Source organism: Lithobates pipiens, unplaced genomic scaffold (assembly GCF_037356315.1).
Source record: "Lithobates pipiens isolate NorthernLeopardFrog02 unplaced genomic scaffold, aLitPip1_a1.2 Scaffold_3, whole genome shotgun sequence".
Lineage (NCBI taxonomy): Eukaryota > Metazoa > Chordata > Amphibia > Anura > Ranidae > Lithobates > Lithobates pipiens.
Genome location: NW_027507790.1, coordinates 59,101,775 through 59,124,811, shown reverse-complemented (window position 1 = coordinate 59,124,811; position 23,037 = coordinate 59,101,775). Strand labels below are relative to the sequence as shown.

The window sequence follows — 23,037 nt, the reverse complement described above, 5'->3', positions numbered from 1 at the left end:
TTAAGGTTGGAGGTCACTTTTGGCTGCTATCCCATATAAAATAAAAAAAGCAGGTTTTTGTTTCAGGAGTAGTATTGTTTTTGGGGGTATTCATGTCTTTTGTGGGTTTTGTTATGTTGATAAGTTTGGGGTGTGTAAAGGGCAGCTTTTACTTGGTCTTGACTATCTTTTCTTGAAGCTGCCTTTAGTTTGCTTCATGCAACTTCATTGATGGAAAAAAACAAAACCAAAAACTAAGTGCAAGAGCAGTGAGCATCTAAACCCCCTCACACTATAGTGCCCCGTACACACGATCAGACTTTCCGACAACAATCCATGGATTTTTGTTTGAAGGATGTTGGCTCCAACTTGTCTTGGATACACACGGTCACACAAATGTTGGCCAACAATTACGAACGTAGTGACGTACAAGATGGATGTGATATCTCTATTACAAATTCTAGTGTAGCGGCAGATCCTGAAGAGCACGCGCTATGCATTTTTCAAAGTTAAACTTTACCTAAACTGCAGTTTGGTTTGGGTTTATTTGTCTAAATTGGACCTCTGCATCAGTCTGACTGGACTGTGAGATGTTGAGCCTGGCCACAGGGGGCACTGTCTCTTGTGGCAGGCATGGATCTATGGTCTAGTTAGGTGCTTAAGTTACTCTCTTTCGGAGCCAGGTCAGTGGGAGTGGCCCTTTCGCTGTGCCCTCTGGAAGAGGGTATTTAAGATGCGAACATCACGTGATTCGGGGTTCCAGTCCAGTATGATGTGCTGATTACATGGTCCTGGTCCTCCTGACCAGCCCCCAGGAAGGCTATGGCTTGGGGTGAGGATCCACCCAACTTTAATGTCTCTGGGCTGGCTAGCCCGAGGCAAGGAAACTAAAGGAGGATTCTGAGGTGGTTGGGTGCCGTCTCTGGCCTGAAAGGGCTGAAGTAACCGAGAGAATTCAGTTCTTGTGGATATCGCCAAGCGGGCTGAAAGATCCAGGTATCCTACAAGTGTTCTAAAGATTAGTTTCCCTACATGTTCTGTGACAAAGACTTTGTTCCTGAGTAAGCACCAAGTTGGCTACTAGGCCTTGTGAGAGAGGGACTGTCCAACCTGAGTGATCATCCAGCTGCGAATGGCTATTCTCTGGATGCAGTCAAAGTAAGCCAGTTCTTTAACGTTTTTGGACTTTGACATTAAGAGTACCTGAACTTCCTTTTCCAACCCTCTGGTCCCAAGTTGAAAGACTGTTAAATTGTCTGAGTTTGCAAATAAAATCCATTCAAGTGGATCTATTGTCAGTCTCAAGTTACTGGGCCATCTACCACGGGACATCCCCTAGACGTGCAAAAGGAGAACGGAAGGTAACGGTAAGCCCAAAAATAACCAGCAGCTCCTTCGGGGGTTAGTGCTACACCAGTTACATATCTGGCTTGTACTTGATTCAAAGCATACGTGGACTTGTGTACACACGATCAGAAAGTCTGACAACAAACATTTGTTGGCGGAAAATGTGAGAACCTACTATCCAACATTTGTTGGAGGAAAGTCCGACAACAGATGTTCGATGGAGCATACACACAGTCGGACTTGACTCCAACAAGCTCACATCCAACATTTGTTGTCGGAAAATCCAATCGTGTGTACGGGGCATAACACTCACATTTACCACATCTATTTTCACCATAGTGAAAATAGAATTTAGACACATGCCTATAATTCCTGATTAAAACTGCCCTGCTGCTCAATTTACCGCTGCTATACCCTCTACTCCTCTACTGTGTTTTAATTCTTGTAGTAAAACCCCCAACCAGTGCTATATGTCTCTATTAAACTGGGCCTAGCCCTGCTCATTAAAATTGCCTTGCTGTTGGGCAATTTTACATTACACTGCTGCAGTGGCAGCTGGTGTTTTTTTTTGGCGGGCAGAAACAATCACCAACCCCCCCGAGCAGCCGGCAGCACCTCCCCCCGCTGTCTGCCAGTCGGTCCGGCACTTACCCCATCTAGGTGAGTAGTGGATTGTGTCCTCTCCTCCATCGCGTCCAATAGTTCTTTCAGCCAATCAGGTGATGGATCTAAAAAAAATGCCCCCCGATTGGCCGGGAGAAGGATCAATGTTACAATAGTGAATATTCATTCACTGTTGTAACACACCTGAGTGGGCTCTGTTCACATTCTCTGAGCCTCGAGCCCACCCTATTTTGAAGTCTATTAGAGCCTCTGGCTCTAATCAGGTGCTTCAAAAAAACACCCTCTCCACTGTAATTCATGCACCCAGTGTCCTGAAATGGGCTAGACACATGGATGGGGGGGGCGGTGCCCATGCACCCTTAATGGATGAGCCGCCCCTGCCCCGCTGTATCATTCAAAGTATTGTAATTCTTGTAGCAGACCTGTACTGGTTTTCCCTATTAACCACTTGCCGACCAACGTCGCTTTGCCCTGTGGCCATTAGGGGGCGCATGCGCGGGCACCCCCTGCTTGTCGACGGAGCCAATGTGTGTGCCCGGCAGTCGCAATCATCGACAGGCTCCCACGATCGCTCTGGACACACAGAGAACTGGGATCTGTGTGTGTAAACTGAGATGAACAGCAATCTATCTCTTTCCCTACACAGTCCCCTCCCCCTTCAATTAGAACACACAATAGGGAACACATTAACCCCTTGATTGCACCCTAGTGGTTAATCCCTGCTAGTGACATTTTTACAGTAATCAATGTATTTTTATATCACTGATCGCTGTAAAAATGCCAATAGTCCCAAAAATGTGTCAAAATTGTCCGTGCCCGCCATAATGTCGCAGTCCCAATAAAAATCACAGATCGCCACCATTACTAATGAAAAAAAAAAGAATAACAAAAATGCCATAAAACTATGCCCTATTTTGTAGATGCTAAAACTTTTGGGCAAACCAATCAATATTCGTTTATTGTGATTTTTTTTAATCAAAAATATGTAGAAGAATACATATCGGCCTAAACTGAGGAAAACAATCTTTTTTTTATATATTTTTGGGGGATATATATTATAGCAAAAAGTAAAAAATAATGGTTTTTTTTCAAAATTGATGGCCTTTTTTTGTTTATAGCGCAAAAAATTAAAAACGCAGGGGTGATCAAATACCACCAAAAGAAAGCTCTATTTGTGGGAAAAAAAGGATGTCAATTTTGTTTGGGTGCAACGTCGCATGACCGTGCAATTGAAGCGGTTAAAAATGCCCCACTACTGGCAAATTTTACACTGCTGTATCATCTGCAGCCTCCTAATTTTTAATGATAGGTTTTAGAAATTGGTTAGCGGCAGAATGGTTTTATAGCAGTGAGAACAAGGGCGCCCTCAGCAAACTACTGGCCAATTATATCTACCAGTCAAAGCTAGAACAGGCACAGCGTCAGCAAACTACTGGCAAAAAACAAGAGCATTGTGCATCTAAACCACCACTCACTATAATGCCGTGTACACACAGCCGGACTTTTTGACAGCAAAGGTCCAACGGAACGAATACGGCAGACAATTAGATCGTGTGTGGGCTTCATCTGACCTTTGCTGTCGAAAAATCAAATGGACTTTAGATTTAGAACGTTTCAAATTTTTCTCGACTCGAGTCCGGTCGAAAAATCAGTTTGTCTGTATGTTAGTCCGATGGACGAAAACTGACACTAGGGTAGCTATTGGCTATGAACTTCCTTATTCTAGTCCATTCGTATGTCATCACGTGGTGCGCTTGTGTGTGGCCAAGCCTGTTAGTTCGGAAAGTCCATCGGAACTCCGCCGAAAGTCAGTCGGGAAGACCGTCGGACCTAGTATGTTGAAAAGTCCGCTCGTGTGTACGCGGCATAACACTGACCTTATTGACAGTAGTTTTCCTATTAGTTGTAATCAGTCCATTTAGAATTAATTGCGATTCCCCCTCTTATCAGATTCTCTGAATTTCGAACAGGGTTTGCCCAACCTGTGAAAAACTAAACCTGGGTAGATTTGCTCATCAATACTCAAAAACCAATGGCCACACAAATTTGTCATTGTCCTTAGATATAAGTTTGCAATCAATGCTTATGGAACAGAATTTAGGAAAGAGATGCTCAGACAGCAGGGTTACTGTATGTTTATGTAATATAGGCACTGCTTTGGCGTGTGTTGTAATGTAATATCTTTGTGGAACAGGCAGATTTATAAAGATGATGTTTTTTTTTTCCCATCTGAGCCAAGTATGGAACTTCAACACAATTCAGTCTTTTGATCAAGGAAAGCGCCAAACACTCCTATCAGAAAATGTACTCATCTCTAAAGCCAAGACTGGCCATACATTATACAATTTTCTTGTTTCATTTCCCTTAGATTTACCTTCAACTGTGTAGTTTATCCAGTACATATACTGTGGCAAGGAGTCTCTATTAGGAAAAGTCACATACCTGTACTTGTTTTTGTCAAATTCCACTGGGGGGGAGGGGGGGCACATGTTGATAGGTCACAAGGAGAGCCAATAAGCGGGCTCAGTGGACACAATGTCTGCCGGCCACCCGTGATCTCTCCCCGCAGAGAAGGAATGGCGATCTACTGATGTAAACAAGCAGACCGCAGTGCTGTCAGGCATGGACAGTCTGATCTATTGTTCCTGCTAATAAGAAACATGGATCAGAGTGTCCATGCAGTGAGCCCATCCCCCCAGACAGTTAGAAACACACAGAGGGAGCACTGTTAACCCTTTGATCGCTCCTGATGTTAACCCCTTCCCTGCCAGTGTCATTTATGCTGTGTCAGTGAATATTTTTAGCACTGATCACTGTAATAATGTCACTGGTTCCCAAAAAAGTGTCAAAAGTGTCAGCTAGGTGTCCAATCTGTCGGCCGCAATGTTGCAGTCCCGCTAAAAATCGCTAATCAACAAGTAAAAAAATAAATAAATAAAAATGCCTTAAATATATCTCCTATTTTGTAGATGCTATAACTTTTATGCAAACCAACCAATATAAGCTTATTGAGTTTTTTGTTACCAAAAATGTGTAGCCGAATACATATTGGCCTAAATTGATGAAGACATTAGATTTTTTTATTTTTTATTTATTGGATATATTTTATAGCAGAAAGTAAAGAATATAAAGAATATTTTTATTTTTTCCAAATTGTCGCTCTATTTTTGTTTATAGCGCAAAAAATAAAAAAGTTGATCAAATACCACCAAAAGAAAGCTCTATTTGTGTGTAAAAAAGAACATCAATTTTATTTGGGTACAGTGTTGCATGACTGCACAATTGTCAGATAAAGTAACCTAGTGCCGTATTGCAAAAAATGGCCTGTCATTCAGGGGTTAAAACCTTCTGGAGTTGAAGTGGTTAAGGGCCTGTCTGATTGCATACACATTAAAAGTGTTTAGGCTTGACCTTATGTTATATGGTTTTGGTAAATCATACAAGAAAATTATATAATGTATGGCCAGCCTAAGTGAACCCAAGAAGTGCTATCATGCAAAAACCATGAACATTAACTCACAAGCAATATCTTGACTGGTATACTGTTTTTTTTTTTGTTTAATTTGTGTTTATTGGAAAAGAAACAAAACATTGTATACATAGTATAGAATGAGAGACATGGACAACAATTGTCGGTTGACAAGGCGTGAAAAACCAAGCCACTAGTGACTTGGCATTAACTATCTATTATGGGTCCCAACATAGGAACCGTACCTTAGAGGCCATTCACCAACATAAGGTTTAGTCAACTAAAGAACTATTACAAGGTCTCTCGTAAAAACGGTTGGTCTTTACAAAACCAAGAGAATAGAGAGCAAGTGGGGGAATAAAAGAGAGAAAGAGAGCAAAGGGTAAGGATAATCTGGGGGGGGGGGGGGGGGGGAGGGAGGAGAAGGGTGTTGGCTTCTGCCTCGGTCCACTCTTAGTCCTTATAAAAAAAATAAAAAAGAATTATGCAAGCACCCTATCTCACCCAGTTTGAGACATAATGTCCATATATACAGATGTTCATTTAAAGGTGAACCAGCAGGAAAATATATTTTTCACCAGATCCAACCTATTCCGAAGGGAGTAAGTGAGATCTTCTAAATGATATGTTCGGTCTACCTCTAGCAACCATTGCTGTAGAGAGGGTATGGTTGTTTGTTTCCAGTAACGCGGGATAAGTGCTTTTGCTGCGTTGAGCAAATGTGGAGTCATTGATTTTTTATAAGACCCTGCTGGTGAGCCTGTACAATGGAAGAGTATGACCCATGGGTCATTGGGTATCTCATAACCTAGGATCTCTTTCACCCAGTGTAGAATGGTTAGCCAGTAGGGCCAGATGAATGGATAGTACCACCAAATATGAGCATGTGTGGCTTGTTCCCCACATCCCCTCCAGCAAAGAGGTGACGTTTGTGGAAACGTCTTGTGTAGGACCGCTGGGGTATAATGCCATCTCGTCAACAGCTTGTAGTTTACTTCTTGGTATACTGTATTTGTGTTAAGCAGCGATAACCAGAAAATAACCATGTAAAGTACAGAAGGCAAGAAGACGTTTGAATGTATTTTTTATAATTGTGCATTAGATCCTATAGATCTGAGTGCTGGCTGTTGCATGGTCAATGCACATTTGTATATTGCTGCTAAATAACCCCTAGTGAATGAACATATTGCCTGTTTATTAATATGTGCAAAGAGTGATGATGTGTTGGATCCCAGAGCTCCTAATCAGATATCGGGTTTCATTTGTCTGACTACATTAGACTAGCAAATGCTGAAATTGTATTGATCACCGGGGGTTTTCCCGCATTGTCAATAACACAGTTGTAAAGGCTAGAGATTACGGAACATGCGATTGCTGAAAATGTTATCATAATAGGGGTCCTCTACTGCCTGTTTCTATCAGTCATCAGAGAATACCGGTTTGCTTTCTGCTGTTTAAAAGGACGGAAGACAGAGGCAGTGCTGAATATAAAATCATTGGTGGTTCTCAATGGTCTATGCAGGGATCTACATAGTGAACAAATGTACAGCTTCCAACTGATTTTTTTCTGTGTGCCATAAATGAATACTGCCCAAATTAGCAACAGGGCATCCGCACAGTAAACCCCTCCTTTACTAATAAAGATTAAAAAAAAAGAAAAAGAAAATGTAAATAAAGAATAAAAATATGACAAAGAAGAGAAAAAAAGTTAAACAATTCCAACATTTGGAAAATGCTGTCAGTTTGGCATTTGCAGTATCGGCTTCAGTATACCGACAAATACTGCAGCTGCTGACTTTTAAAATATGGACACTTACCTGTCCAGGGCGCCCGCCTTGTCGGCACCTGAAGCCGATATGTCCCTCGACTCTTAGGTGCTGTCACAGCAATCTTCGCTAAGGGAATCAGGAAGTGAAGCCTTGAGGCTGTGGCATGGGTATCTATGCCAGGAAGTGGGAGCAAGATACCTTTATTAGACAGGTATCTGCACCCCCTTGAAAGGCACCAAATGTGACACCAGAGGGGGGGGAGGATTCCGAAAAGCGGAAGTTCCATTTTTTTTGTGGAACTCCACTTTAAGAACAATGGGGCTGCACTGCAAAAGCAAGCCAACAGTAGGGCTTCCTGAATGCCTGTCGGCTGCTGTAATACTGCCCTCTGAAAAGCAATCCATCACAGATAGCTTTTCAGAGGGTGGTAAGCATTACCTCCTGTCTTGAAGAGCTCTAATTGAATTAGTATAATAAAGTACAGATCCTCTCTGCTGTTTTTTTTTTACTGTTATTACATCCTGTCCTTAATCAAGCTCATATCTCTTCTCTTTCCCTTTGTCGTGGCTTTACCTTCATTGGAGTATTGTCATCCACTTGTGGGTGGACAATGTTCATTATGGCTATGGTACCTGGTGGTTGGTACAGATGTTTGGTGCTTGAGCACAGAGACTGAACAGATGGTTTTGGTTACAATTTTAATGTTGTTATTGGTCTGAATGTTTACAGGTAAAGGCCTAGTATAATTCATTTTTAAAGTTACCATATTCTAGTTTAGGCTCAAGCACGGTGACTAAGTGGCCTGACAGCACTAGGGTTATCGGTTTGAATCCCTACCATGGCACTACCTGTCTGGAGTTTGCATGTTCTCCCTGTGCCTACGTGGGCTACCTCTGGGTACTTCAGCTTCCTCCCACACTCTAAAGACATGTTGGTAGGTTAATTGGCTCCAGTCTAAATTAGCCCTCATATGTGTATGTATGAATGTTAGTTTGTGTGGCAGATGAGATTTAACTATGTGGCAGATGAGGTTTAATGTTGATAAACGTAAAGTTATGCACTTGGGGATAAGAATATGCATGCATCATACATTCTAGGGGGAGTACAACTGGGGGATCCATAATGGAGAAGGATCTGGGGGTTTTGGTAGATCATAAGCTCAATAATAGCATGCAATGCCAAGTCCTTTCTTGTATTAAGAGAGGTATGGATTCCAGAGAGAGAAATATAATTTTGCCCCTGTTCAAATCATTAGTAAGACCTCATCTGGAATGTGCAGTTCAGTTTTGGGCACCAGTTCTCAAAAAGGATATCGGGGAATTGGAGAAAGTGCAGAGAAGGGCAACCAAACTGATAAGAGGCATGGAGGAGCTCAGCTATGAGGAAAGATTAGAGGAACTGAATTTATTCTCTCTTGATAAGAGGAGATTAAGGGGGATATGATCAACATGTACAAATACATAAGGGATCCATATAGTGAACTTGGTGTTGAGTTATTCACTTTACAGTCAACAAAGAGGACAAGGGGGCAGTCTTCACGTCTAGAGGAAAAGAGATTTCATCTCCAAATATGGAAACGTTTCTTCACAGTAAGAGCCGTGAAAATGTAAAATAGACTCCCTGCAGAGGTGGTTCTGCCCAGCTCAGTGGATTGCTTTAAGAAAGGCCTGGATTATTTCCTAAGTGTACATAATATAACTGGGTACTAACATTTATAAGTAAAGTTGATCCGGGGAAAATCCGATTGGCTCTTGGGGGATCAGGAAGGAATTTTTCCCCTGCTTTAGCAAATTGGATCATGCTCTGCTGGGGTTTTTTGCCTTCCTCTGGATCAACTGTGGATATAGAATTGGGTATATAGGATTGTATGATATTATTTTATTTATTTTTTATTTTTTTGTGGTTGAACTGGATAGACTTGTGTCTTTTTTCAACCTGAATAACTATGTAACTATATAACTATGTTTGGGACCTTAGATTGTAAGCTCATTGAGGGCAGGGACTGATGTGAATGTTCGATATATGTGTAAAGCGCTGCGTAAATTGACTGCACTAAATAAGTACCTGAAATAAAGGGTCCACAGCCAAAATTTTCCATGCTTCAGTTATTTTGGTTTTCCATACTATCAGGATTGATCAGATTGTTACTGTGTGGGTGGTATTGGGGTGGTTGATTTGTGGGGCACACAATTCCATACAGTACTTTAAAATATTAGTATTTAAAGTGTATGCAAAGCCAAAATTTCCTTGGAAACAAGGGGAATATTGCACTGGCTGCAAGAGAGGAGAAGACAGGGGGGGGGGGGGGGAATGGTGAGCATTTGTGAGTTGAGGGAATTTACATAGGTCACAGGAAACCTGTAGTAAGGGAAATATGAAGTTCTGTTTGTTTCAGGTCGAGGTCACTGAGAAATGACAAATCATATTCTATGGATCTGTGCTTTGTGAACCTATGCTGCTGATGCTTGAAAATCCCCTCACCGTTGTTTGGAACACTAGTCTTTTGGAGGGCAGCTCTGACAAGAGAAAGCAAAGCCATGCCCCTATATCAAGGTGATCCCCTCTGTCACGAATCACGCCCGCCCACGGCAACTAGCCAACCGCAACGTGCATTTCGTGACTGGGGTATAAGGGGAACTAAAGGAATAAGGGGGAACTTATACTGAGCATGTAAGACTGGCTGTGGTACTTTCACAGCCTGCACTACCTTTGGCCACCACTAGAGGGAGACTCCACTCCAATCCAGCTGGCTGACCACACACAGGCAGATACGAATCTTACATACAATCTGGCGCACTCTAAGCCCCTGTACACACGGTCGGAGATTCTGCCAACCAAATCCGTTGGATTTTGTCCTAATTTGACTAAGTTGTCAAAAAATCCGATCTTTCAGAACGTGATGACGTAATTTCGTTACGATGGGACTACATTCAGGCTAGTAGCCAATAGCTTTGATGTAGGAATTAGATCTGAGCATGCGTGGCACTTGGTCCGATCAAAATTCGCTACAAATGATCGGAGTATGTCCGATCGGACCAGTTTGACGGGAAATATTTCCAAAATGTTGGAAAATTGGGTCCGACAGATATTCGGATGGAATCAGTCCGATGCATACCACACACAGTCGGATTATCCGACGACACGGTCCGATAGGACACATTCCGACGGATTCTCCGACCGTGTGTACAAGGGCTTAGGGTTGGGGAGCAGTCTAGCAATTACTAAACACTTCTAGGGTTCCTCCAGCTATCCTGCAAGCTTAAACCCTGGTGTTAATCACTCTTCTCAGTGTCCCCACACCCACACATCAGACACACAATAAACGATAGCCTGCCACCACCTAACAGTTTGTCCGCAGACTGGTCTGCTGAGCCACCACACACACAGATCTCTGTCTGGAAGATCTGTTAGCTTACAATCTGCATGCAATCTGCCAACACACAGTACAATTGCATATCGATTGGTGCGTAACTTAGACCGAGTACTTAGGCACTAAAATACAACAACCTCTCCAGAGATATGAGTCCTAGCTTAGTACACAGAAGTCACTTATTAATTTAATCATTTAATATCCCGAAAGTGGGCAGTGCATATAAGATATACAAAGAAAAAGGAGTTACTAAAAAGATACAAAAAATACAGAAAGACACACAATTGGCAATTTGCTATGAAAATAAAAAGGAATAAAAACAGAAATAAACTTTACCGAAGTCTATCCATTAGTAGAAGCATACTGGAACATGTGGGAACTCCCCAGTTTCGAACTGGCTTCATGGAAGAACCATGTCCATATCTCAGGCTACCCAATTTATTGAAATATGGATGTGGGCTGGACTTTAGCCCTTGGCCAATCAACCCTGGGGGTGTTCCTGTCTCAACCCACAGGATGTTTTGTGTTCTGAAATTACCAGAGTTGAATTGGCCCAGAATGGCGCTGATTGCTGGGTCATGGATAGGATTTCCGATACCAGCGCATCAGTCCGATCGCAACAGTACCAATCAATGCCTGCCTGCCGCAATCAGGCGCCATATAACGGTTTTGTGTGGTTCTCTAGGATTCCACACATGCTAAAAATACAGAGTTACATGTCCACGTAACCCATCGCGTGTGCGATCAAAAGGAATTATTTTCATCTCTCTGTCACTAATATTTTAGCTTTTATGAGAGATAAAATAAGTTCTTTAGATCTGTTGATATTAATCAATGTTTGCAGACCGGCTGGGGCCTTGTGAATGCCCCCTGCAGATCTGTGTAGCTAAAATGACTAGCAGTTTTCTTTGAGGCCTCAGGAAGGTGGCAATCTACGTTTACTCTAATGGGAACTTTTATTGGCATCTAGGTGTCACTTTGATCCTAGAAAACTGGCTCTGTTCTTTTCAAATGCTAATGAAAGAACATATGTGCATGACTGACATAGAATACTATATTTTTAATAACCCATAATTAAACTACATCTACAATTACACTACTTCTACAGATCACATCACATCTTGCTAAGACAAAACTATCCTACGCTTACATTTCCGTTACAACCTCCACAGAGACAGCACAGAACCAGAACAAAAAATAGTAAGTCAGTGTGTAGGCAGGTGGCAAGCTGCAGTGCATCCATCAACCTGAAGGTAGAGCTGTGCCCCCTATCAGTCACCAAGATTTCTGGCTCCCAGGTGTCTTCTATACAGGTAACAAGCTGAGATTAGGAGCACTCCCTTAAAAGGAGTTCTTCTAATCACAGCTTATTACCTGTATAAAAAACACCTATGGTGGGGTTTTTTAGGCAGCAATATATCTATAGTATAGTAAAAAGCATATGTATGCGAGTAGAGATTAAACTACTAAAAAAGCAAGATATAGGGCGAATTTATTGTTTCATAATATTTATTGAATAAAAAAGAGGATTAAATGACTAACATGATAGTCAAGAATTGAACTCCACTTGGCAATAAAAACATATTATGGATGCACATGTATAGACAAAAATGATTATATCACATAAACACTGTACACCTGTATATACAATGAAGAAATTACACTGACGTGTTTCGACCCTCACAGGGGTCTTCTTCAGAAGATTTGTCTATTATGGAAGAAAAAGACAACTATAAAATAGATATATAGAGAAAAGAAGTTGTTCATCATAATATGCTAAGAACAATTTGCTGTAAGCAATGTATACATCTACCATCACAATGTTGTATAATTACCAATTAATGTGCATCACACACAATAAGACTATGGTCCACAGTGGGGATCCTCATTGGAAAGCACACGTAGCCCAAGACACTCCTCTCCCGCCCTGCATAGATGCACCAGAGATCACAGAATTGGCCTTTGTCGCTGTAACCCACCCAAAGAAGGGGAGGAAGGGAAACAGAGTCCAGGAGTGTGGCTTACGAGAGATCACATGCATGAATCCACCTCCAGTGTAACACACGGAGGGGGATACAGGCGTTGACAGCCGGAGGCTAGATGGGACGCACCTGCAACAGGACAGGACATAAAAAAGGCTAATTAGGCATTATCAACTCCAAAAGTACTGGAGAAGGCCCCTTACTAATAGTGAGTAAGGAGACATGGGGAAACATACCAGAAGAGTATATGACGAGACTAAAGCTGATAGGTAACACATAAGGGATAGGTGATGTGCCCATTAGTCTGTGTAGCCACCACTATATTAGTGAATAATACAAAAGAAAATGTGGAAAAACATGGTACTGTGCCACATAGTGAGAAAGGAGTGATGCGATAAAAAGGGGGGGACATCCATGTGTGGATGTGAAGTGGCGTGCAAAGAAGAAAAAATATATATGTTTACCTAAATATGTGGCATTTGGTGGAAAATTCTTTGGAGAATAAACCAAAATAATTATGGTGCAAAAAAAAAAAGATGAGACCATATGGTCCTAACCTGCGAGGTCCAAAATGCACTCACCCCGCGCCCTTATATGACTCAATAGGGTGCAAGGGACCTGAGTCTGTAAATAAATATAAGAGCAATAGTGATCATAGTGATCTAAAGAATAAAGGGACCAAAAGTACCTAATAAGATCAAAGGAGTAACTTACCCAGGTATGCAATAGAGCGTCAGCAACAAATAGTCTCCTAAGTGGAGAGGGATACATTATCCTCCCTCAGAGCCAAGTATATATAGTATCTGGCCAAACATAACCCAGCTGTATCCTTTTCCGGCTATCGCAGATGGGCCCCACCCAGTCCACCGCCCGCCGAAACAACACGCATGGTCGCCAAAGATGGCTGACCACATGTAGTCTCCCCGGCGTTCCGGAAGTGTCATTTCCGGAAATGACGGAATGACTACGGTTCCGTCGCACAGGCGTGACGTCAGCACGCCGCGCGCACCCGCGAAGATCGCGCGTGCGCATTGGCATGCTGCGTCCGGAGCTGTTCCCGAATGCCGCCGGCCGGGCGACGTATCCCAGGGAAGTGGGCGGTACCTACCCGTCTACACCCTGGGAGCCTGGGGGAGGGGCCCGCGCGCGCTCAGACCCATCCCCTCGCCCGGCCGGGAAGCCACACCACAACAGTCCGCCCTGTAACAACAGCGGCAGCAAAGGTCAAGGCGTCATCTAGAGGCAGGGAGAGAGAAGACATGTATGATCGCCACATGTGTCAAATTACATATAAGTTTATAAGAAAATTCACCCAATAGTTGTTAATATTAATTATTATAGACATATATATATATATGAAAACCACAACAGTTATGCATGTATTGAAAAAATGACAAAATGGTTTTGGCGAATTGGATTTGTTCGAAAACGAGTGATTGGCAATAATTCAATTGACAATAAGTATGTTAAAGATCATATATCCGGTATCGAAAAGAAGGGGGGGAAAACTTAATCAGGGTAGATCAAACTAAATTAAAATTTAAAATTAAAATTAAAATTAAAGAGGGGTAACAATGAAACAGTCTAAATTAAAATGAATGGATTGCTACTGTGTCCTTCCTGAGATAAATCCCTTAAGAAATGGGGCAAACGAGATAGCTTCGTTCAAACCTGGATAAATGGTAGCGTTTAATTTGAAAATCCATCTTTGTTCGTGTTGGAGAAGGATCTTATTCCAATCTCCTCCACGGTTGGGGATATGTATACGATCCAGTATGGCAAAAGATACCCTAGGCATCTTATAGTTATGTATGGTGATCACATGTCGTCCTAGGGGGAGATAGTAATTCCCGATATCCATACTGTAAATGTGTTTCGCTATTCTTGTGTGAAATTCCAGTTTCGTTTTCCCCACGTAGAACGCGCCGCATTCACACTCCATGAAATATACGACCCCCAGGTTTGACAATTAGCAAAATGTACAGGGCGAAATGTTCTACCGTTGGGTAAACGGAAAGACTTATCTCGTCTGATGTATCTACAGGAGGAACAGTGACCACAAGGGAAGGAGCCAAAAACTGAGCAATGTCTAGCTCGTTTTGTCTCATCCTGATATTCACTTTGAACCAATTTGTCATATAGGGAGGTAGCACGTCTATAGGTAATTGAAGGATGTGCTGAGATGAGATCTCCAATTCTTTGGTCATCCTTTAGGATTGACCAATGTTTCTGGATAATATTGCGGATATTGGCATGTTGTTTGGAAAAACGAAGGATGATCCTGGTAGTTTGAGAACCAGAACCAACCTTCGCCTCCTTTGGAAGCAACAAATTATGGCGGGATTGTATTGCCGTCCTATTGTATGCTTTCCGCAAACAAGACCGACTATATCCGCGCGCTAGGAGTCTCTTTTGTAATTTGGCCGCCTCTTCACGAAAGAGGACATCATTAGAACAATTTCTGCGTAACCGCAGGTATTGTCCGTAGGGAATAGACCGTTTTAAATTTGTTGGGTGAAAGCTGTCCGCATGTAGGACAGTATTGCCTGCAGTGTTTTTTCGATGAAGAGTAGTAAAGATTTGATTGACAGAAGAGCGTCCAATTAGTACGTCCAAAAATGTAATTTGATGATAATCATATATCATAGTGAATTTTAGATTGTGGTCATTCACATTGATATGTGACAGAAATTTCAATAGTTGGTCCTCCGTGCCCTCCCATACGACGAGGACGTCGTCAATGTAACGTCGCCATAGGGAAATATGGCGTGTAAACTCGAGGAGGTCCTCATCATATAGGAGAGACTTCTCCCACTCCCCCAGATACAGGTTGGCGTAGGCTGGGGCACAACATGTGCCCATGGCCACGCCCTGTATCTGGGGGTAGTGGGAGTTGTTGAATGTAAAACAGTTGTGGTGTAGAATAAACTCTAGACCATGGGCGATGAAATCGCTCAGTGCCTGGCCGTATTTATTACTTTGCTGTAATATGCTTCGTATGGTTGCAATTCCCTTGGTATGTGGTATCGAACTGTAGAGTGCCTCTACGTCGATTGCTACCAACAAAGCATTGGCCGATAAGGTCATGTTGTCCAGGATCTGTAACAAATGTATTGTGTCCTTTATAAAGGACAGCATGCTCACCACAAGGGGTTGCAAGAGAGAATCAATTAGTTTACTAAGATTCTCTGTTAGCCCGCCCCTTCCAGAAACGATGGGTCGGCCTGGTGGGTGAGATTGACTTTTATGGATTTTTGGGAGGCAGTAAAAGGTAGCATCTCTAGGAAATTTGGTGTTAATAAACACATATTGATCCCTAGTGATGCTATCCATTTCCAAAGCTGTTTCAATAAACTCATAAAATCGTTGATGATAAGATAGTATTAGCTTACTTGGTATGGTCTTATACCAATCGGTATTGTCCAGTATGTCTTGACACATATTGACATAGTTGGCATTGTCCATTAGAACTATGTTACCCCCTTTGTCAGAGGGTTTCATAGTGATATTGGTGTTATTACATAGCGATTGGACAGCTTTGTATTCTTCTTTGTTTCGATTATCAGGATATAATTTCCTACAGCGAAGTTTGGAGATATCCCTCAATACTTGTTTTACAAAAATCTCAATGCAAGAATTTAAGTTTAATGGGGGAAAGTGGCCCGATGGTTTTTTCAAAGACAGTTTGGATTCGATAGACTCATTGGTGTCGTCCAAAAGGGATTCAAGGTCCAATTGGTCTCTCAAATCTACAGTGTTGTTCTCTTCAAATAGGAGTGTTAGGTCCCGTAACGCTCTAAGTTCTCTCATGCTGAGTTTTAACCCCTCAGGGTCATCTGAATTCTTATTATCCCTCGCACGCAGGCTCTTTAAGAGGAGCCTGCGTGCGAAGAGTTGAATATCAGTGATCACCTCAAAATTGTCAAAATCTTCCTGTATACAGAAAGTCAAGCCTCGCGAGAGAACATTAATTTCTATAGGGGACGGCAAATTGATCACACTTAGGGATTCGATGGAATCCGGGTGACAAAGGCGTCCAAGTTTCCCGTGCCCCTGTTTGATAGGGGGGAGGGAAGTCCCCTCATGGCATTTAAAGTATTATGTCGTATTTCAGGTGAATATGCTATAGTGTTTTGGTCCCCCAAGGAATGCATTGGATTTGCAATATCCTTGGTGGCCACCCCATTAGTGTGTCCATTCGGGGGCTCGACTTGAGTTTTAGTCTCATTGGAATTAGGCCTAGAGGTTAGTTGACGCCTGTGCGACGGAACTGTAGTCATTCCGTCACTTCCGGAAATGACACTTCTGGAACGCCGGGGAGACCACATGTGGTCAGCCATCTTTGGCGACCATGCGGGTTGTTTCGGCGGGCGGTGGACTGGGTGGGGCCCATCTGCGATAGCCGGAAAAGGATACAGCTGGGTTATGTTTGGCCATATACTATATATACTTGGCTCTGAGGGAGGATAATTTATCCCTCCCCACTTAGGAGACTATTTGTTGCTGACGCTCTATTGCATACCTGGGTAAGTTACTCCTTTGATCTTATTAGGTACTTTTGGTCCCTTTATTCTTTAGATCACTATGATCACTATTGCTCTTATATTTATTTACAGACTCAGGTCCCTTGCACCCTATTGAGTCATATAAGGGCGTGGGGTGAGTGCATTTTGGACCTCGCAGGTTAGGACCATATGGTCTCACCTTTTTTTTTTTTTTGCACCGTAATTATTTTGGTTTATTCTCCAAAGAATTTTCCACCAAATGCCACATATTTAGGTAAACATATATTTTTTTTTCTTCTTTGCATGCCACTTCACATCCACACATGGATGTCCCCCCCTTTTTATTGCATCACTCCTTTCTCACTATGTGGCACAGTACCATGATTTTCCACATTTTCTTTTGTATTATTCACTAATATAGTGGTGGATACACAGACTAATGGGCACATCACCTATCCCTTATGTGTTACCTATCAGCTTTAGTCTCGTCATATACTCTTCTGGTATGTTTCCCCATGTCTCCTTACTCACTATTAGTAAGGGGCCTTCTCCAGTACTTTTGGAGTTGATAATGCCTAATTAGCCTTTTTTATGTCCTGTCCTGTTGCAGATGCGTCCCATCTAACCTCCGGCTGTCGACGCCTGTATCCCCCTCCGTGTGTTACACTGGAGGTGGATTCATGCATGTGATCTCTCGTAAGCCACACTCCTGGACTCCGTTTCCCTTCCTCCCCTTCTTTGGGTGGGTTACAGCGACAAAGGCCAATTCTGTGATCTCTGGTGCATCTATGCAGGGCGGGAGAGGAGTGTCTTGGGCTACGTGTGCTTTCCAATGAGGATCCCCACTGTGGACCATAGTCTTATTGTGTGTGATGCACATTAATTGGTAATTATACAACATTGTGATGATAGATGTATACATTGCTTACAGCAAATTGTTCTTAGCGTATTATGATGAACAACTTCTTCTCTCTATATATCTATTTATAGTTGTCTTTTTCTTCCATAATAGACAAATCTTCTGAAGAAGACCCCTGTGAGGGTCGAAACGCGTCAGTGTAATTTCTTCATTGTATATACAGGTGTACAGTGTTTATGTGATATAATCATTTTTGTCTATACATGTGCATCCATAATATGTTTTTATTGCCAAGTGGAGTTCAATTCTTGACTATCATGTTAGTCATTTAATCCTCTTTTTTTATTCAATAAATATTATGAAACAATAAATTCGCCCTATATCTTGCTTTTTTAGTAGTTTAATCTCTACTCGCATACATATGCTTTTTACTATAATATAGATATATTGCTGCCTAAAAAAAACCACCATAGGGGATATTCTTTTTCTTTTCTTTTTTGCAATCAGGGGTGAACAGCACTCTCTAATCCCTTGGTGTTGTGTTACGTTTTTCTTGTTCTTTAGTATAAAAGACACCTGTCCACAGAAGCAATCAATCAGATTCCAATCTCTCCACCATGGCCAAGACCAAAGAGCCCTCCAAAGATGTCAGGGACAAGATTGTAGACCTGCACAAGGCTGGAATAGGCTACAAAACCACCTCTTGGTGAGAGAGTGACAACAGTTGGTGCGATTATTTGCAAATTGGAAGAAACACAAAAAAACGGTCAATCTCCCTTGGTCTGGGGCTCCATGGAAGATCTCACCTTGTGGAGTTTCAATGATCATGAGAACAGTGAAGAATCAGCCCAGAACTACAAAGGAGAATCTGGTCAATGATCTCAAGGCAACTGGGACCATAGTCACCAAGAAAACAATTGGTAACACACTACGCTGTGAAGGACTGAAATCCTGCAGTGCCCGCAAGATCCCCCTGCTCAAAAAAGCACATATACATCTGAATGATTCAGAGGAGAAGTGGGTGAAAGTGTTGTGGTCAGATGAGATCTAACTCAAGCTTTTTGGCATTGACTTAACTCACTGTGTTTGGAGTAAGAGCAATGCTGCCTACGACCCCAAGAACATTATCCCCACCGTCAAACATGGAGGTGGAAACATTATGCTTTGGGGTGTTTTTCTGCTAAGGGGAAAGGACAACTTCACCGCATCAAAGGGACGATGAATGGGGCCATGTACTGTCAAATCTTGGGTGAGAACCTCCTTCCCTCAGCCAGAATATTGAAAACGGGTCATGGATGGGTCTTCCAGCATGACAATGGCCCAAAACACACAGCCAAGGCAACGATTGAGTGGCTCAAGAAGCAGCACATTAAGGTCCTGGAGTGGCCTAGCCAGTTTCCAGACCTCAATCCCATAGAAAATATGTGGAGGGAGCTGAAGGTTTGAGTTACCAAACATCAGCCTCGAAACCTTAAAGACTTGGAGAGAGTGGTTCAAAATCCCTCCTGAGATGTTTGCAAACCTGGTGTGCAAATACAAGAAACGTCTTACCTCTGTGATTGCAAACCAGGGTTTTGCCACCAAGTACTAAGTCATATTTTGCAATATTCTCCAAATTAAAATGCAAATGAATTCATAACTTTTATTGAAAGGAATTTCCTGGATATTTTTGTTGTTATTCTGCCTCTCACTGTTAAAACAAACCTACAATTAAAATTATAGCCTGATCAGTTCTTTGTCAGTGGGAAAATGTGCACAATCAGCAGGGGATCAAATACTTTTTTCCCCTCACTGTATAAGGTGTGAATAATTATGCAATGTGAATTGCCTATATACTGTAATCTTGTGCTTCCTTTATTGTAATCAGTGTTATTGTTCTCGTCATGCTACCCACATACAGTATATATGATACAAATAAAACTGTTTACTTTTCAATCAACAACTTTCCTGATTTCGAAGCCCTGCCTTGACACCTGCTAGCGCCTTTATGGTTAACAGCCTCTTACCTGTGTGAAATCCCAGAGCTTTTGGGTTGGCCTTGGTGTGTCATCACATTTCTTCAATGTAGGAGTTCTTCCTTTGCCATCGTCAATCAGACACTTTGTATCTGGTAAGAAGGCAGTGGAGCCCAGGGGACCTAATTGGAGCAGCCCCTCTGCACTGTAGCGTACCAGCTGCACCAAATAAAGAAAAAAAATATGGGTCATTTGCTGTTTTTCTCACTGTTAGCAGTGAATGTCGTATCATAATGGAATACATGCACCACTGTATTTCTGTAAAACCACCTATTGTATATCTGCACACCAACAGGTTCATTTCATTCTTTGCATTTCCCAAATTCCATACAAATTAGCAATCAGACATATTACTTGTGATGTCTTTTTACTCTCAAGTTGGTAAGACCATGCCTCTTGAAATCTAGCTACTAGCAACTGACATGCATCACACATGACAGAGTATTAAGATTTTAGCTAAGGCATGGGCTACCTGTATAATGTCATATCAACCCTACTGTGTGGGAAGTGATCTCATGCTGACACACTCTGTAAAGTCCTGGCAGAGAGGATGAGGTAGAGGGAGAGTGCAGGACTGTGAGACACAGACTACTACAAGGAAAGTGCCCCCTAAGTATCAATGTACAACAGTATGACCTATTACCCCCACTGACCACCAAATTAACCCCACTGACCACTGGTGTATTCTACCAGCCCTGTCTAACCACTAATGTAATATTTCCACCTTCACTGTCCACCAATGTACTCCTCCAGCACCCACAGACTACTAATGTCCCCTATTATCCCCCACTAACCACTATTGTTTCCATCCAGTTGCACTGACCTCTAGTGTGCTCCCGAAGCCTCCACCATGGTACTCTTCTGCTTCCCACTGACCCCCACAGACATTCATGGTTCCCTCTTGGCCCCCACCAACCTCCATGGTATCCTCCTAGCCCTCATTGACACCAATGCTTGCTTCCCCAGCAACACATAAACTGTCACCAGGCAATTTTACTCCCACCAACCAGTAATGTAAGGAACATTATGATATATACTCCTAACCGATGCACTCTGTATGCTGTGTGGTGCATTCCGTAGACTCAACCCCTGCAGTGTTTATTTTCTTGACATTTGATTGGTATTGTGCAACCATTCTAATGAAGTTCTTCTTTACAGTGGTTCTAAACCTCTGGCATGAAAATTGAACAAAATTTTTCCCTCTATAGTGTGTACTTGTCTCAGTCCAGAGCACTAAGTCTAATTTCTGTCTGCTGCCCCGTTCCTCTGCTATCTGTGTAAGTCACTTCTGACAAGTGTTCCTGACCCCAAGAGATAAACAAAGTAACAGGGGAGGGAGTTCCAGCACACCGCATGTGAATGACCGTCTCAGCTATGTTTCTATGTACTGTGTAAAGGGGGGGTATCTATTCCCTCCAATCAGCTCTCAATGATCCATGCAGAGTGTAACTTCAACTCCCCACCTCCTGCTTTCTGAAAACTCAGACAAGCTGTTTACATTCTGGACTTTGAATGTCTGTAGAGAAGAGATTTCTGCATATAAACAGTTACAAATTATGTAGAAGGATTTGTTTCATCTCTGTGTATCACCTGAAGCCAGTCGCTTCACTAGGTATATGTAAGGGTTTACTACCACTTTAGGGTAGGCTTTTTTTTACATTTTTTATTACTCTTTAGGTTTATGTGAACACGACTGTCATTTTCAGCACAATAATTAATTGGTATTTTGTGGGTTCATAGATTGTAGACTCTGCATTTTATATCATAGGTAGGTGTAAACATTATTTAACTTTGTTGTAAAATGTTTTTATTTTTTAATGTTTTCTTATTTTTTATTCAGTTTTCTCAAGTGGGTTTTCAATAATATTATACCACAATTTTGAGCCTTTTGAATGTTTGCTTAGTGAACTGTGGCAGCCCCATAGAAAGGGGCATTGGGATTGACTTACTGAAGGCAAATCCACATTGCAATACCAGTGCACTTAGAAGTGCAGTCACTTTAGATCTGAGGGGGAGATCTGAAATGAGTGGAAGCTCTGCTGATTTTATCATCCAATCATGTGCAAGCTAAAATTCAGTTTTTTATTTTCCTTGCACGCCCCCCTCAGATTTACAGCGACTGCACTTCCAAGTGTACTTGTAGTGCAAACTGGATTTGCCTTTAGTAAATAACCCCCAATGTGTCTTCGGTTTATTCAATGTGGTATCTGCGGGCTATAGTTCATTCTTAATGGAACCCAGAGCCGCAATAATTTTCTTTTTCTTCTTGTTCAAAAATCATTTTCATAGATAAAACACCCCTATGCATTGCTGAGCCCATAAAAAAGCAGATGATTTAACCTGCCGCCTATTTTTTATAGGTATGAAACCTAGCTGATGGCGACAGCGTGATGCCAGAATGAAAATGTATTTCTTTTATAACAATGATCACCTTGTTCCTTCAGTATATTTCAATAAGAAAATAATGCAATACAATTCTACAACTCAAACCTAATTTCATTAGTGACTGCTGCCACTATGTTTATTTTTATTGTCTTTTTACGTTTATTAACATCATAATGTTCAATTCCTTGGAGGTAAAGGGTCTCAGCCACTGTTTTAGAGATCATTTTTTGTTTAGTTCTATATGAATAAAATGTTATGTTACTTTTAGGAATTGACTTGCGTTTTTCTCAGCCTACTGAAATCTCAGTCATGCAGACCCTATATCACTAGAAGGGATCAAGCCTCAACTGGCACACTTCAGTTCTTTTTCTGCCTGTGCTGCTGCAGGATAACTGTCCATTCCTAGCATGTAGTGTGAGCTACTGATCTCCTGAGTCCCTGACAGTATGGGGTAACATATCACTGCAGGGACTACTAGACAAGCACAGTATAATGTAATAGCAAATGTCACTTTTATTTTGTGAAGTCATGCACAGCTGAGACTCTCGACTGTAAGGAAATCACTTTATAAGTCAAGCTGATGTTATGAAATAAACATACACTACATACTACACATTTTTTTATTTCTTAAAGTAGAAGCACAGCCAAAGCTCATGTGGCTGTCCTTCTCCTGTGGATCACAGGAGTGCAGTTCATTCTGCACTCCTGTGGCTGGTTTTCAGCAGACAGCGGG

The 23,037-nt window shown here is 42.0% G+C and overlaps 1 protein-coding gene across 1 annotated transcript in view; it reads right to left on the bottom strand.

Annotated features, from left to right (window-relative positions):
* GALNT9 (polypeptide N-acetylgalactosaminyltransferase 9) overlaps nucleotides 1-23,037 on the bottom strand; it is a 415,119-nt gene that overhangs the window by 2,689 nt on the left and 389,393 nt on the right. Inside the window, exon 10 of the mRNA XM_077461741.1 lies at nucleotides 19,911-20,078. Within this exon, the coding sequence (XP_077317867.1) occupies nucleotides 19,911-20,078 (168 nt within the window). The remainder of the gene's footprint in view (nucleotides 1-19,910; nucleotides 20,079-23,037) is intronic.